This window comes from Clytia hemisphaerica, unplaced genomic scaffold, assembly GCF_902728285.1.
Source record: "Clytia hemisphaerica strain Z4C2 unplaced genomic scaffold, Clytia hemisphaerica genome assembly, whole genome shotgun sequence".
NCBI lineage: Eukaryota > Metazoa > Cnidaria > Hydrozoa > Leptothecata > Clytiidae > Clytia > Clytia hemisphaerica.
The window spans coordinates 123920-138827 of NW_027103282.1; the positions used below are offsets into that span (position 1 = coordinate 123920).

General features: G+C 35.2%; 2 protein-coding genes across 3 annotated transcripts in view; one reads left to right on the forward strand and one right to left on the reverse strand.

Moving 5' to 3' along the window:
- Positions 1-14908, forward strand: part of LOC136804258 (uncharacterized) — a 72429-nt gene that overhangs the window by 46593 nt on the left and 10928 nt on the right. The window contains exon 6 of one of the 2 annotated variants that reach the window (XR_010846259.1): positions 13864-13925. The exons of the other annotated variant lie outside the window; for it this stretch is intronic. The gene's annotated coding sequence lies outside the window, so the exon portion shown is untranslated. The remainder of the gene's footprint in view (positions 1-13863; positions 13926-14908) is intronic. 2 annotated transcript variants of the gene reach the window in all.
- LOC136804239 (probable G-protein coupled receptor No18) lies at positions 3815-5281 on the reverse strand. The gene has a single exon (XM_067060941.1). The coding sequence runs from the start codon at positions 5277-5279 to the stop codon at positions 3918-3920; it is 1362 nt and encodes a 453-aa protein (XP_066917042.1). The 5' UTR covers positions 5280-5281; the 3' UTR covers positions 3815-3917.

Sequence of the window (14908 nt, forward strand, 5' to 3'; positions counted from 1 at the left end):
CACTGCGACGTGATGGGAAACAATGTTTTGGAGTTTGACGCTAACTGTGCCGTCACGGAGAACGGAAACATCTTCAGATTAAATGACAAACATCACGATGTGAGTGAAAAGGTTCCTTCAGAAAGCGACATTAACATTAAAACATTAAAAGACCACGACAAGAAGCAGTTCGTGCTAATAGGGGACGACGCATCGACGACAGTTAACAAGACAGTATGTCAACAAGATCTGAAGGTAGGTGGAAGGAGTGAATTTGAAAATATCTCATGGGAATTTGATAATTCGACGAGTAATTTTGAGGATAGCGTTGGTAGAAGTAAACAAGATTATCCGTGGGAATTTGCTAATATGGCATGTAAATGTGAGAATACCGGATTTAAATTTCAGGATATTGTTGCAAGAAAATTTGAACAGTTGAGTTGTTTTGAAAATAATGTCAGTAATATCGAAGATAACTCGCTTCAATTTGAAAATAACGAAAATAAATTTGAAGATGGCTCGCGCAAATTTCAAAATATTGACAATAATACTGAAGAGAGTGAAGAAGCCGCGAATATCGAACATCCAAAAGCCAAAATTCTGACTCCGCCATCTTTGTTTATGTTTCCCAAGTGTGCAAAAGTGAAAGTAGCAGCAACGACACAAAAACAGACATCTCGCACTTGATTGGATATTCAAACTCGATATAATTTTAGATACACTTTTACTGTTTTTAAAAATATGTATGATTTTTGAAAAAAATGACAAAAACAGAACCAAAGTTTTACTAAAATTAATTTTCAATAAAATTTACGAGGTAAATGCTTCTTTTCGGTGGCTAAACAGGTGCCATTTTCAATACAGAGCAAAGTCGACATTTATCGTCGGAGGTAGCAGTTTTGGAAACACTTTTTCGAACATATACAAATTTACGCCCCGCGTACGCAGATCTTGCCAAAGGATGCTACACTCCCTATTCTCCGTCACGGAGAGTGAGGACATCGCTAGATTAAGAAACAATATCCATGACGTATTGGGGAACGATGATGATGCAAAAAGTGACGTTAAGCGTGACGTTACAGCGAGTGGGGACGTCGGCAGATTAAAAGACAATCACTGCGACGTGATGGGAAACAATGTTTTGGAGTTTGACGCTAACTGTGCCGTCACGGAGAACGGAAACATCTTCAGATTAAATGACAAACATCACGATGTGAGTGAAAAAGTTCCTTCAGAAAGCGACATTAACATTAAAACATTAAAAGACCACGATAAGAAGCAATTCGTGCTAATAGGGGACGACGCATCGACGACAGTTAACAAGACAGTATGTCAACAAGATCTGAAGGTAGGTGGAAGGAGTGAATTTGAAAATATCTCATGGGAATTTGATAATTCGACGAGTAATTTTGAGGATAGCGTTGGTAGAAGTAAACAAGATTATCCGTGGGAATTTGCTAATATGGCATGTAAATGTGAGAATACCGGATTTAAATTTCAGGATATTGTTGCAAGAAAATTTGAACAGTTGAGTTGTTTTGAAAATAATGTCAGTAATATCGAAGATAACTCGCTTCAATTTGAAAATAACGAAAATAAATTTGAAGATGGCTCGCGCAAATTTCAAAATATTGACAATAATACTGAAGAGAGTGAAGAAGCCGCGAATATCGAACATCCAAAAGCCAAAATTCTGACTCCGCAGGAAATGGAGAAAGAAATCAATCGAATGTATGGAACTTTTTCTTCACCAGGCACATGAAACACTTATTTAGAAAAAGCACCAATTTTGAAAAACTTAATTTCTTAGTTACAACCCCTTCTCCCACTGGACAAATTGTCCAAAACATTGTCCCCGGTTGAAAATTATCCTCCAATTTTTTGTCCCCACTGAAAATAATTAAATAAACCAATCCTCACTTCAAAATATGATGCTTTTCTTCCCCATCCCCACTGAATTTTCTGACTCAAAAGCAAAAGAATTAAAATCCCCAGCGATAAAAAATAGGGGAATGTCAATCCCCATCGAGTTTCAGTCCGTTATTTTCATCTCCAATGGCTGAAAAAAATACTAACGGGTCTGTGTGAAGGGGGTGTTTTACTCGAATTTTTTCAAAAGGATTTGGAAGTGCCCGTCTGAATACTGAAAAAGTTTTTATTTTACTCAACTTATGAAATAATATTTCTTGTCAAACTAAATAATTTTTCTAGAAAAGCATTGTTCATTGTTTTGTTGGAGTTTCTAAGAAACCCTCCATGTAACAAAAAGAAGACCCGAATGACTAGCAGTAATATTTCAACGATAGCTTCCAGTGAGAGACGGATGTGTTACTATGATTCGAAAACTAGTTTTACTGGAAAATTTTTGCCAAAACTGATAAGAAAAGTAATTCTGTATTGAGTCAAATTCCAAAATCTTCTTTAATTGTTTCATTATCCCTAGGAAGTGAAGTTTCTTCTGTTTTTGGGAATTGTGTTGAGGCGCTTCACAGTACACTCCCGATGCACCGTATATAAAAGACACATCTCCAAAATTACCTCTCCCGAAGGATTGCACTATAAATTGTAGGATGACAATATTTGCTCTGAAATTTTATTATTTTTATTTCATAGCTTTAATACTTTAATACATTTCAGGAGTTAATATATAATTTATAGTCCAGGAAAAAATGGCCAAAAACCCACCTTGAACGGAACTTTGTGAACCATGGTTTTTTAGCTTCCTATGTACCTATAGATCACGGTTTGGGATGGTTTTCAGGCTGAATAGGTGATAAAACCCTAAAATTTGACCTAAAACGGGGTCTTTTGCTCAATCAAGGGTCCCCCCTTTACTAGTCGATTTTTCAAAGTGCTCAAATGAACAAACTTTTGTGCTAATCTGATAGAGCTCGAAGTGCTGAGCAAGAAAATGGGGTCAAATGCTTGGTTTTTAACATCCGTTGCGGAGCTAGGGCCCGCCAAAGTCGTCAAAATGGCCGTTTTAGCCCTTTTTCTGCTGACGTCAGCATTTTTCCTTCGAATTTTTAGGCATTTCTGACACTTTCGCTGGATAGCCCTGAAAGAGTACTTCAAGAAAATGGTATGGTTTGTTGTGTTACAAATTGTAGATCTCGAGATAATTCCATTTATAGATCTTACAAATCCCATAAAAAGTGCTGAGTCAGCAAAAAATTGCACTTTTCAAAGAACTTCCAACTGAATTATTCATTTGAGCACTTTGAAAAATCGACTAGTAAAGGGGGGACCCTTGATTGAGCAAAAGACCCCGTTTTAGGTCAAATTTTAGGGTTTTATCACCTATTCAGCCTGAAAACCATCCCAAACCGTGATCTATAGGTACATAGGAAGCTAAAAAACCATGGTTCACAAAGTTCCGTTCAAGGTGGGTTTTTGGCCATTTTTTCCTGGACTATTATTAGTGTTTTCTAAAAACAAAACATGCCCTAAATATAATATATACAAAGTCTAGATTGATGGGAAACTACGGCTCCTCGATAGCATTTGATGCTACATTGAGAAACACGCCACTAAAAACATTTTTTGTAAAAGTTCATCTTCAGCTAAAGACTTCTAAGGAAAGTACGAACTCCATAAACATTTCCAGACCGCTAAATATATTACATTTTAAATTTGAGTTAACACAGAATGTTAGTATAAGAAAGGTTGGCAGTAGCGCAGACAAGAGGGGCGCAAAATTTGTGTAGGAGAGCAAACTTTTATGAGACAGTAATTGTCTTTTTATATTATGAACAGATAATTGCTGTGTCATGAAAGTCTGCTCTCCTACACAAATTTTGCACCCCCCCCCCCCCCCTTTCTACGCTACTTCTACGCTACTGGTTGGCGTTAAAATATTTTGGACTGACAGTCCAAGTTAGGATATATTAACAGATTCTTTTAAAATTAGTCATTAATGTTACAATATGTGCAATACTTTATACTTCGGTTTGGTCTTCAGATATAGCCGAAATAAAAGTCGATCGTCGACGATTTAATGTCTCACTGCGAGTTTTGATGGGAGAAAAATATTTCTCATAAAGTTGTCGGAAAGGTTTCTTTATTTCACGTCGAATAGTTGAGTTCATTAGCCCGTATAAAACAGGATTGACTGCACTTGACGAATAGTTTATGATGTTGCCAATCCAGACTAGTTCTCTGGCAACACACATTTGGCATGACAAGTTTTTTGCAACTATAATGATATAAGTTAACCAGCAGAACAAGAAAACACCCACTAAGAGGGCGAGTTTTTTAACCGCCCTCATATTCACATTCATAGTAATGGTATGGATTGATAGTTTACGTGAAATCCCTTTCGATCCGCGGCGTTTATTTTGTGTGGTCGATCGGCTGCCTGGGCTTTTTTTGTTCTCGTCTACACTTTCTATTGATTCATCTGATTGTTTACGCTCGTCCTTTGTATTATTGTTATCGGGTGTTTTTGATTTCCTGACAAAAGAACCCATAGTAAGAGTCTTGATTCTAATGGCGTGTCGGTTGGCGATGAAAAACAAAACAAAATTCGCGAAGCAGATGTAAATAACCGGTAATGAGAAATTAGTCACGACGTTGAAAATATCATATGCGATCGGGTAGATCAAGACACAACGCCCGAATACGATTTGTGGTCCGGGCTTGTAGATTAACGGATATAATGCAACGGAAAAGGTGTAAACCCATGTCGTGATAAGCATAATGATGACATTACGTTTTTTCAAATACCGGATTCGTTGAAAAGGAAAAACTACGGAGATGAATCGTTCTGTAGTTAACAGGACAAGGTTTAATACGGACGACGGTAGAGAGATGAGAAATGTGAAATGCATGAAACCGCAGGCGATTTTGCTATGGTTGAATGATCCTGTCAGCATTAAATCAACATCGAATGGCATAGTTGCTGCTGAAGTGATCAGATCGGAGATAGCTAAGTTAATGATGAAAACATGCATAATGGTGTGTAGAGATTTGACTTTTACGATGATGTAAATAAGCAGCGTGTTACAACTCACTGATATAATGATAATCATGATGAAAAAGATAGCTGCCATGTTTGAGAATGTCGTACTAAGGTTTAGTGTTGGTATACTTGGAGATTCCGACTGGATGGAAGCTACGTCTTGAAGAGTCATATTTTGATTCCGTAATAAGCGCATAAATTCGTTGTAAAGCTCAGGACTCATGTTTTTGAGTAGCTGTCCTGTGTTTAAGAAATGTAGTAATTGTGGTGATATTACGCCGGTGGAATTGTTCGGTGTGGTAGCCGGTGGGAACGGTGTGAACGGGGTAGTTGTAGCCATTCTTGCGGATGTATACTCTAGTTGATTCGTTACTCGATGTGTTTTATATGATCTACTGTCCAAGAATATTTGCAGTGTTTCTAGCTTAAAATCTTGACTTTAAATAAGTTATTTTCTTTCAATACCAAATATCAGCGTTTTTCATAAAAAACGTGTTTGATATAATGTGTTTTTTAACTATCCGTTAAATGTAGGTGGGTATTATATCCTTCCCTCTAATCTCTTTTCACTCAATACGATCTTAACATAAGTTGTTTTTCAAGAATGTTTGTTTCGCACTTCAAATCTTCTTGGCACGAGAGTTCACTACGCTGATATAACGTCTGCTTTGTCCACCTTTATCTGGTTATCACTTTTTATGTCTTTTTCAGCAGAATGTCAAAAAAGACTGGGGACAAATGTTCGTTTTTGTTATCTTTGTTCACCCTATGGTGTTAGGGATTTACTTTTGATTGTCTTTTTTTCTGCACGAAATTTTCTCCCTCTCAATGACGCGTGTTATGATGCAGCTTTTTCTTTATGTTGTTTTTCGTGTATTACTTTCTTCTTTTATACTCTTTCCGTTTTTCTTATATGTTTCTTCGACAGTGATTGATTTTTCAATGCTAAAAATATATAAAAGCTAGTGAAGTTACAAAACAAGGTTACAAATTGATAACTGATATTTATAACACGATTTTTATAAGAACAAACTATATGAGAACATTATAAGGCTTCGATGGCCGAAATATTTAAGAATGAGTTGAGAATGTTGGTGAAAATTAGAATACGCGTTAAAAAAATTTTAACGCTTAAAACTCTAAAAATTGAGAACATCCGAGGTCTTCAAAAAGTTTTTGATGTTCTTATAAAAAGTATGCTATTTTTATTGAGTTAATTCATTCTACTCTGCGAAAATTGTAATACTGTAATGTCTGTTTAAAAGTAAATTTCCATTTTTTACAGTACTTTAACTGTTTCTCGTATTATTCAACCCTTACATAATACCCCTCAAGTTAAAACTAAAATGAATGGAATTATAAAAAAATCGTTAAAATTAACTTTGAAACTATGAGAATAAAGATACTTTAACTTTAGTGTATTCATTTTAGTGGGGACTATATTTGGTGGATTTGGCGGTTAAGGGAAAAATTCGCTAATTTAAAAATCCACCAGTTTTTTTTTTGCCAACCGCTGAATTAAATTGCCGTCAAAACTAAAATTATATTTTCGGTAAAAAGTTTATGAAAAATCAGCATATTTTAGATCCAATTTTGCTTCACTAGATATCCCCTCATCTGCTAAATCAAATTTCGTTGAAATGTGTAACCGCAAAAAATAGCACGTAGTACACGTCAAAGTTTACACACTTCAGATACCCGTCGAAAGAATTTAATTTTCTAGTTGAAAAATTCCCTAGAATCTTTCACTTTCCGTTCCTATAGTCTCACACTGAAAAGGTTCGAATAAGATACCTACTCTCGGGTACCTAATAGCCGGGGGGTTTGGAATAAGCGGGGGGGTTGGAAAAAATCTCAAAACTTAATAAGCGGGGGGGTTGGAATAAAAATGTCCTGGGTGGAAAATTTTTGAAAAGGAGGCTAATTCAGCAGAATTAGGACAAAAGAGGGAACTTTCAAAAACATTTTTCCCAAAAATTAATAAGCGGGGGGGTTGGAATAAGAATGTCCTGGGTGGAAAATTTTCGAAAAATTAATTAGCGGGGGGGGACGGCTATTAGGTACCCGAGAGTAAAGAATCCCATGATATACAGTATATACAGTGAAATCTCCATAACTCAAACACGCACGGAGAATACAAATTTGTTCAAGTTAAAGAAATTTCGTTAGTTATGGATATTGGTTCATAAAGGTATTGTTAACTGAAGGGACTAGAAAACTTGTTCAAATTAAGGAAGAATTCGAGTTATGAAGATTCCACTGTATAATTGTTACTTTTCTGATAACATACACAGAAGCTGGACTGAAAAAGCGACAAAAGTTTGGGTTTTTCGACTCCAACGCTCTTGCTTTCAACGCCTGCGCGCTTTGTGTGGTTATATTTGGTCCCCAGCGGTTTGCGTGAATGCGTGAAATTAGAAGAAAAAAATGCGTGAATGCGTGAAAATCCACTTTTTGATTGCGTGAATGTGTGAATCTAGGGTATTTTTGTGCGTGAATACGTGAATTTTCCCTTTTCCCCACCGATTGTGTGCAGTGTTCTTGATTTTCCAATGTTTCCCCGATTTTTTCCAAAAATTCTCCAATTTTCTGAAAAATCGTGTTATTACGTGAAACTCGAGGAAAATTTGCGTGAATTGAGGGTCCGCTGGGGGGGAGGCTTTTATATAGAAAAAAAAACTATAAAAACCATTGCACCATTTATCGTTGTATTTCGCTACCTTTTCCTACAAGGAGAAACTTCGTAAATTAATTTTTCCAAAGGCAAATTGGGTTTCTTTTGTAACAGAACCTCCGTTTTCATTGTAAATCGGCGAAAAACATGCAAGAAACAATCACGTCCTTACTTTCGAGATAATGAACTAGAATTTGCAACATTACACTCTAATCCTTGAAAGTTTCTACATGCTTCCAAGAAAGTTTTGAATTATTTCCCGCAACTCCTACGTGCTACGAAAAATTGCCGCGTAGGACGCAAAACTTGAAGTTTTTGAGTTATTATGTAATAATATCATTTTTATTTTAATCCTCTCTGAAGATTCGAATTTCTGAATTTCCAATCATTTGATATTCCTTTAGTCTGGGAACCTCTGGAAATTTCGTAATGTTAATGGACTTTCCAATTTATGGCACCTAACATTTGAAAAATAAGATACCTTATCGGCCAAAACTTAGTCGGCCTAAATGACTAAATTTTGGCTTGGTGACTAAAATTAGAGCCGACTAAAAATTTGGGCCGACTAAAAATTTAAAAATGGCCAAAACTTAATTATTACCTTAAGGGAAGAAATTTTCGCGGGAATTTAATTTCGCAGTTGGTCAAATTATTTTTTTTCGCGGGAATTTAAATTCGCGGTTCAGCGATTTTCGAAAAATTCGCGGGAATTTAATTTCGCGGTTGCAGGATATTTTTGGCCAAAAGCGTTATTAAATAAGCAAAAAACCTGTTTTAAGGCTTGAAATAGTACGAATTTGGGGGAATGCGTGAAATAAATTAAATTTCGCGGGAATTTAATTTCGCGGATTGACGATTTTGTAAAATCTCGCGGGAACTTAATTTCGCGGTTTTAGGCAAAATCCGCGAAAACCGCGAAATTTTGTTCCCGCGAAAATTTCTTCCCTTAAGGTAGTCGGCCCTAGTGACTAAATTTTGACGAAGTGACTAAAATTAGGGCCGACTAATAATTAAGGCTGACTAAATTTTGGCTGATAAGGTAGCCTTGTCGTGAAAAATTGATAAATACCAACACCCAAAAATTCTAAGGGGTCGCTGCTCATAAAACCACCTATTAGATTCGAAAAAGAGCCTTATATGGATCATTTTGTCAGAATTTGAAAACCGCTGCCCTTTTTGACGTGAAGATTTAAGGGCTCTGACCATAGTCGGAAAATTTCAGTATTTAAACATAAAAGTTATGCTTTAGGTTCTTTAACATATTTAACAAAGAAATTAATTGCCTTATAAATTGCTTTTTAATCAAACCCCTTAAGAGTAATTAAGAATTTAATTGCAAAAAAGACGTTAAGAACTTTAAAAAGACGTTAATAATATGTTGCATCACCTTCTTTTATAAAAAGTGCTAAGTTTTCAAGATTTTGAAGCAAATAAGCTTTTAGAAAAATTTTCCGAAAAAATTATTTTAGTTAGGTAGTTCTTCGCGGAAAGTAAACTCTTCAAAGTTGAAATAATCTTCTTTGCAAAAGTCTTCATTTTCTTCTTCATCAATTTTTGGACCTACCCCGGTGGGCTGTAGGTCCTATAAATTAACCTCTGTTCGTTCGTCCGTTCGTCCGTTCGTTACTAGCTTTTCTCGGGATTGGCTCATTAGTTTTTCCTAATTTTTGGCACAAAGATGCAAAATGGTAATGCCCAAAATGTGACGGAGCCCGATTTTCGAAAAAAATTCATTTCCGGCCGAAAATGCCGGAAATATGCCGGAAAAACCGGTTTTTTGGCATTTTCTCGAGATTTCATCATTAGTTTTTTCTGATTTTTTGCACAAAGATGCGTATTAGCAATGCCTAAAACATGGATTAGTCCGATTTTTGAGAAAAATTCTATTCCGGCTGAAAATGCCGGAAATATCCCGGAAATCGCCGTTTTTGCAGATTTTCATTGGACTTTTTCCTTATATTTCGTTGTTTTTTCACACAAAAACATTATTTGTAGCAATGCCCACCATCAAGCATGGTTTAATTGTCAATAAAAGTGATTTTTGTAGCCGGAACTTTCTAAAAATCGCCGGAACAGCCTATTTTCGCCGGAAAAACGGTATTTCTTGAATTTCTCGAGCTGTACTTTATATTTTTTCATGAAATTTTGCACACACACTGATGCAAAATGGCAATACCTAAGATATGACAGAGCCTGATTTTCAATTAACGTACTTTTCCGGCCGAAAATGCCGGAAATATGCCGGAAAAACCGGTTTTTTGGCATTTTCTCGAGATTTCATCATTAGTTTTTTCTGATTTTTTGCACAAAGATGCGTATTAACAATGTCTAAAACATGGCCTAGTCCGATTTTTGAGAAAAATTCTATTCCGGCTGAAAATGCCGGAAATATCCCGGAAATCGCCGTTTTTGCAGATTTTCATCGGACTTTTTCCTTATATTTCGTTGTTTTTTTTCACACAAAAACATTATTGATAGCAATGCCCACCATCAAGCATGGTTTAATTGTCAATAAAAGTGATTTTTGAAGCCGGAACTTTCTAAAAATCGCCGGAACAGCCTATTTTCGCCGGAAAAACGGTATTTCTTGAATTTCTCGAGCTGTACTTTATATTTTTTCATGAAATTTTGCACACTGATGCAAAATGACAATACCTAAAATGTGACGGAGCCCGATTTTCGAAAAATATTTTTTCCCGGTCGAAAATGCCAGAAATATGCCGGAAAACCGTTTTTTTTTTACATTTTCTCGAATTTTCATCTTTAGCTTTTTCTGATTTTTTGCAGAAAGATGCGTATTTGCAATGCTCAAAACATGGCCGAGTTCGATTTTTGAGAAAAAACTTTTTCCGGTTGAAAATGCCGGAAATCGCCGTCTTTGCAGATTTTCATTATATGTTTTCCTTGTATTTCTATGTTCTTCACACAAAAACATTATTGATAACAATGCTCACCATCAAGCATGATTCAATTGTCAATAAAACTGATTTTTGCGACCAGAACTTTCTATTAATTTTTCCCTACAACCCTTCCCTCTCCCCCCATCAACAATCAATGAAGAATTTATTGCGTTATGCATTTTCGCTAAACGATATATTTTCTGACTGATTTTTTTCTCCTCGCATTGCTATCTAACTTTCATCATCAGGTAGGTCCATTCAGCATCTAGCTTGTTTTCATTGCGATTCTTAAATTTTCAGACTATTTCAGGATATGGCCTAACATAAAATGTATAACATGTCACAGTTTTGTGGGCTACATCAAGTAGAACTTTTGCCACTTTCGTAAGAGCCCTTAAGAAAAGAAACTTAATATATTCACAAACTGTCGGCCCAAAAAATTATCCTAAGGAAATTATTTTATTATTTTAGCCTTACATCATTGAATCATATTCTAACAAGGGCTTTCCGCAAAGCTTTTCAAAATCAACGGAACAGCCTCTCTCTGTTCTTTTAAAGTTATAAAATGATTTTTCTTGCTTCCAATGATGGTACATCAAAGGAAAGCCGCTTTGAATAAATTCATAAAATATTTGAGCGACCATTTAGATCGTTACCGAGACGTTTTTTCTCCATCTATCTTTATTACCTTCATGGCTAGCTCCAACTAAAGTATTAATCAATAGTGTCTACCGTGGGTTTACCGCGATCTAGGTACACCCGACTCTAAAAATATTCAAATTTAATTGCATTTTTCTATCATTTTTAACATGCCTTTCGCTGATTTATATGAATTTTGAACTTGAAATTTCGAATTTCACCGGTAGAACTTTACTTCCTTGCCAGCATAAAAAAAGCTTCTTCTCCCGGTCATACAGTAAATTTATTCCAAATCAGAAGAACAATATCTTATCTTTATACCACAGATCAAAGAAACTGTCGGTTATTTCAAATGTATACAAAAAAGCAAAAGTGATATCTCTGCACTAACAGATAAGATATTTTTGAAAAAGGAATGACGTCATTAAGATACCTTACATTTCGAAATCTTACCGAGTTTTTCAAATTTTCAATTACTTTTTAATTCTTCTTCGTCTTTTTTAAATAATTTTCTAAGAGTATTTCAGTTTATATAGTTCCTAAGAGTTACCTTTTTAAGGTCCCTGGTTAAAGTTACGTAAGTTGGTGGGCATTATTGTCTAATCGAGTGGCTCTAAAACCCTCGCGGCAATTTTTTGCTTGTTACAAGCAAATATATATGATGAAAATGATTTAAATTTCCTAACTCTTGAAGATTAGAATTAAAAAAAGTAAGTATCTTGTTTCCACGGAAGAAAAAATACTCTTAAGTGTTTTTGAAAACTTCAGAAGCCTCATGTATATAGTTTTTTCTTATAAAAAGAAAACGTGTACTTCTAACTACTTCAGGTATATACAAGTATAACCCCCTCATATGGTATTTTCAGTCCTTCAACTTTCATCAGCTCGAATTCCCAGAAGTTATGAAAAAAGTATCTTATTTGTTTCAGGAACTAACTAAAGTAATCAACACGAGAAAAGCCTACATACCTTATTGCACGAAAATAAGTAGACATGTTAACAAGAATTTAGAAATTTCATTAAACCAGCAGTTGTGTTCTTTAAAAAGCAAATGTAATAAGGTGATTTTTTTGCGAGTTAATTTTCAAGGCCGTTAATTTATGTGTTTAGCCGTTGATTACTTATTTTCATGTAATAAGGTGATATTCACACCCGGGGGGGGGTACTTAGGCAAATGAAGGGTACGGTATGTGCCGCCCTTAAGGGTACCTTTTTTGGACTTCCAAAGTTTCGCTAAGGGTCGGAAAAATCAGAAAATCAAATTTCAGTCCCACTAAGGGTCGGGAAAATAGGAAAATTTCTTCTTTTTACCCCTTGAAAGATCGAAATTTGGTCAAAATTGGTCAAATTTGTCCCGCTAAGGGTCATAAAATTCCCAAAATTTTCCTTTGTTTTCTCCTTTTTAGTCCCGGTAAGGGTCCAAAGTTCGAAAGTCAGGCGGCACCCCCCCCCCATCAGCTCGCAACCCTAGTACCCCCCCACCCGGGTATTCACAAGAATGGAATCAATTAAAATTTTTCTATTTAATAAATAGTCAACTCTTGAATATCCTTTCGACAGCCGTTTTAGTCTCTGTTTCAGATTAAGTTGTACCATACTTTAGGCGCTTTTCAGTCCTTAAGTTAAGAAATATCTCTTATCTCGTTTAAGAAATTTTCTTGTTTGTCGAAAAATCAGGACCCAACTTTAAAAAAAAGGCCCTTTTCTAACAGCAGTACGCTCTGCTACTAAAAGTCGACCCAGAAACAGAGCAATAATCCATTTCTTTAGTGCACAAATTCTTGCTCAATACACCTTTTACCACCCTTAACTCGACCCAATCCTTTTTTACACTTTTTCTATTGTCTTTAAGTGCGAAAAAAGACTGATGGTTTTAGGATGGTAAAACGGATAAAAAATGCCCGCGCGGCAATTGGCAGCTACGGTCGAAAAGACGTATTGTAAACATTTTATCTTAGCGTTAATGTAAAAAAAATAGCCCTACAAAATCGAAGCCGTTGTATACGTTCATTTGTTTATTAGCGAGCTTATGTATTTTTGTTTTTCTGCGACAAAGACGGATAGCTTCTGATTTGACTAGATCCTGAACGACTGAAAACGACGGTAAGCTAGGACTTTTATTATCCTCGATTTTGCGGGTCAAAACTGCGGGTTTTTCCAAACCACTATAGTCACATCACTGTCCTCAAAAGTGCAAACACAAAAAAAGAGACGATACTTAGAGCGACATACACGTTTTTTTTTAATAAGAATACACTTTATAAGAATGTCCATGATGAAAATGGCCAAAAAACTAAGAATATGCTAAGAATATCACCATCATGGAATTTTGCTACTCAAGCTAAGAATGCCATTTTAAGAGCATTTTCAATTATAAATTATAAATTATCCCCAAGTTAGGCTTACTCCTTTTACAAAGTGCCATTTTATGCTTGAGACGTATGTACTAAATGTTAAATCTAGTATGAATTAGGATCCTAACCTAAGAATGTGTTGTAAGAATATTTTAGGATGATTTTCCCAAAAAAGTTAAGAATATCCATGATGAAATATGGATTTGCACCATTCTTATAAAAAAAAGCGTTTAGGTGGAACCCAGCCGACATATAACGCCCATAAAACAAATAAGATGGTGAACGATGAACGAAAATATTGACTGACTGACCTTAAAATTGATAAAAACAGCAACTATTATTTGAAGACTTATTTAGATGGATATGAAACCGAAAGAAGAAGACAGAAAGAAAACGATAAGAGAATTAAAAAAAGTACGGTAAGAAATCTTCTTCAGATAGAAAATTTTTTTTTCAGTTTCACACGCAAAATATTATTCTTCATTTTCCTTTTTTTTTCTCCCTTTTTTCAATTTTGTTGCATTTTTCATTTTAGTTTTCTTTTTGGAATGTTACAAAAACAATTGATTTCATCTGATAGATTCGTCTTTTTTGGCTCACACACAATATGTAATGGAAATGAAAAAGAAACTATTTCCAATTTTTTTTCAAAGAACCTTTCTTTTATCATTTTTATCAAACTCAGCATCATATTTAAGCTCTCTTTTATGTCGAGAGTCTTTTTGTTTTTTGATATCTCTGGACTTCCAAATTTACTTGGATATTTCATAGTTTCAAAGTGGTTGGGGTGCATTGAGTGAAGAATGTTTGATTCCCACTGTGAAACATTCTCAAAAATTTCAGCCAAATATAGAATCCTAACTCATCAATTTATAAATTGCCCTTCAAAAAGACCACTTATTTTATCGAGCTGAAGACCATTTGATACATCCTCATTGTAATATTAATCAAAAAAATTTTAACCCACATATTGAAATTTCCACCGGGGCAATGGGACAGGGGTGTTAAATACATTCAAAATTGAACCTTCATATGTTTCTCTAAATGTACTATCAAATTCAAAAGGATTTGATTTCCTAAATATTTTCCTCAAAGTCTCAAAGATCTGCTTTCTTTTTTATGCTATCTTGGTATTCACTCAGTATTCGAGGGAAAGTAGATCTAGCGCTCTCGATGTATTTACACTGCTATCGAGTAGTGTTACCATTACGGTATCATTTAAAAAAAATCTCCGATCAAAGATTTTGTTTGACCGCGATTGAGAAATTGCTTCCAGGGTCTATATTAAGCTCAGTGGTGATTCAAACACTCCCCTCTCATAGACATGGTAGAATTTTTTAACCATGGGATAGAAATAACTGTGGTATTCCCATATTTTTTATCGCTGAGAATTTAGATTCCA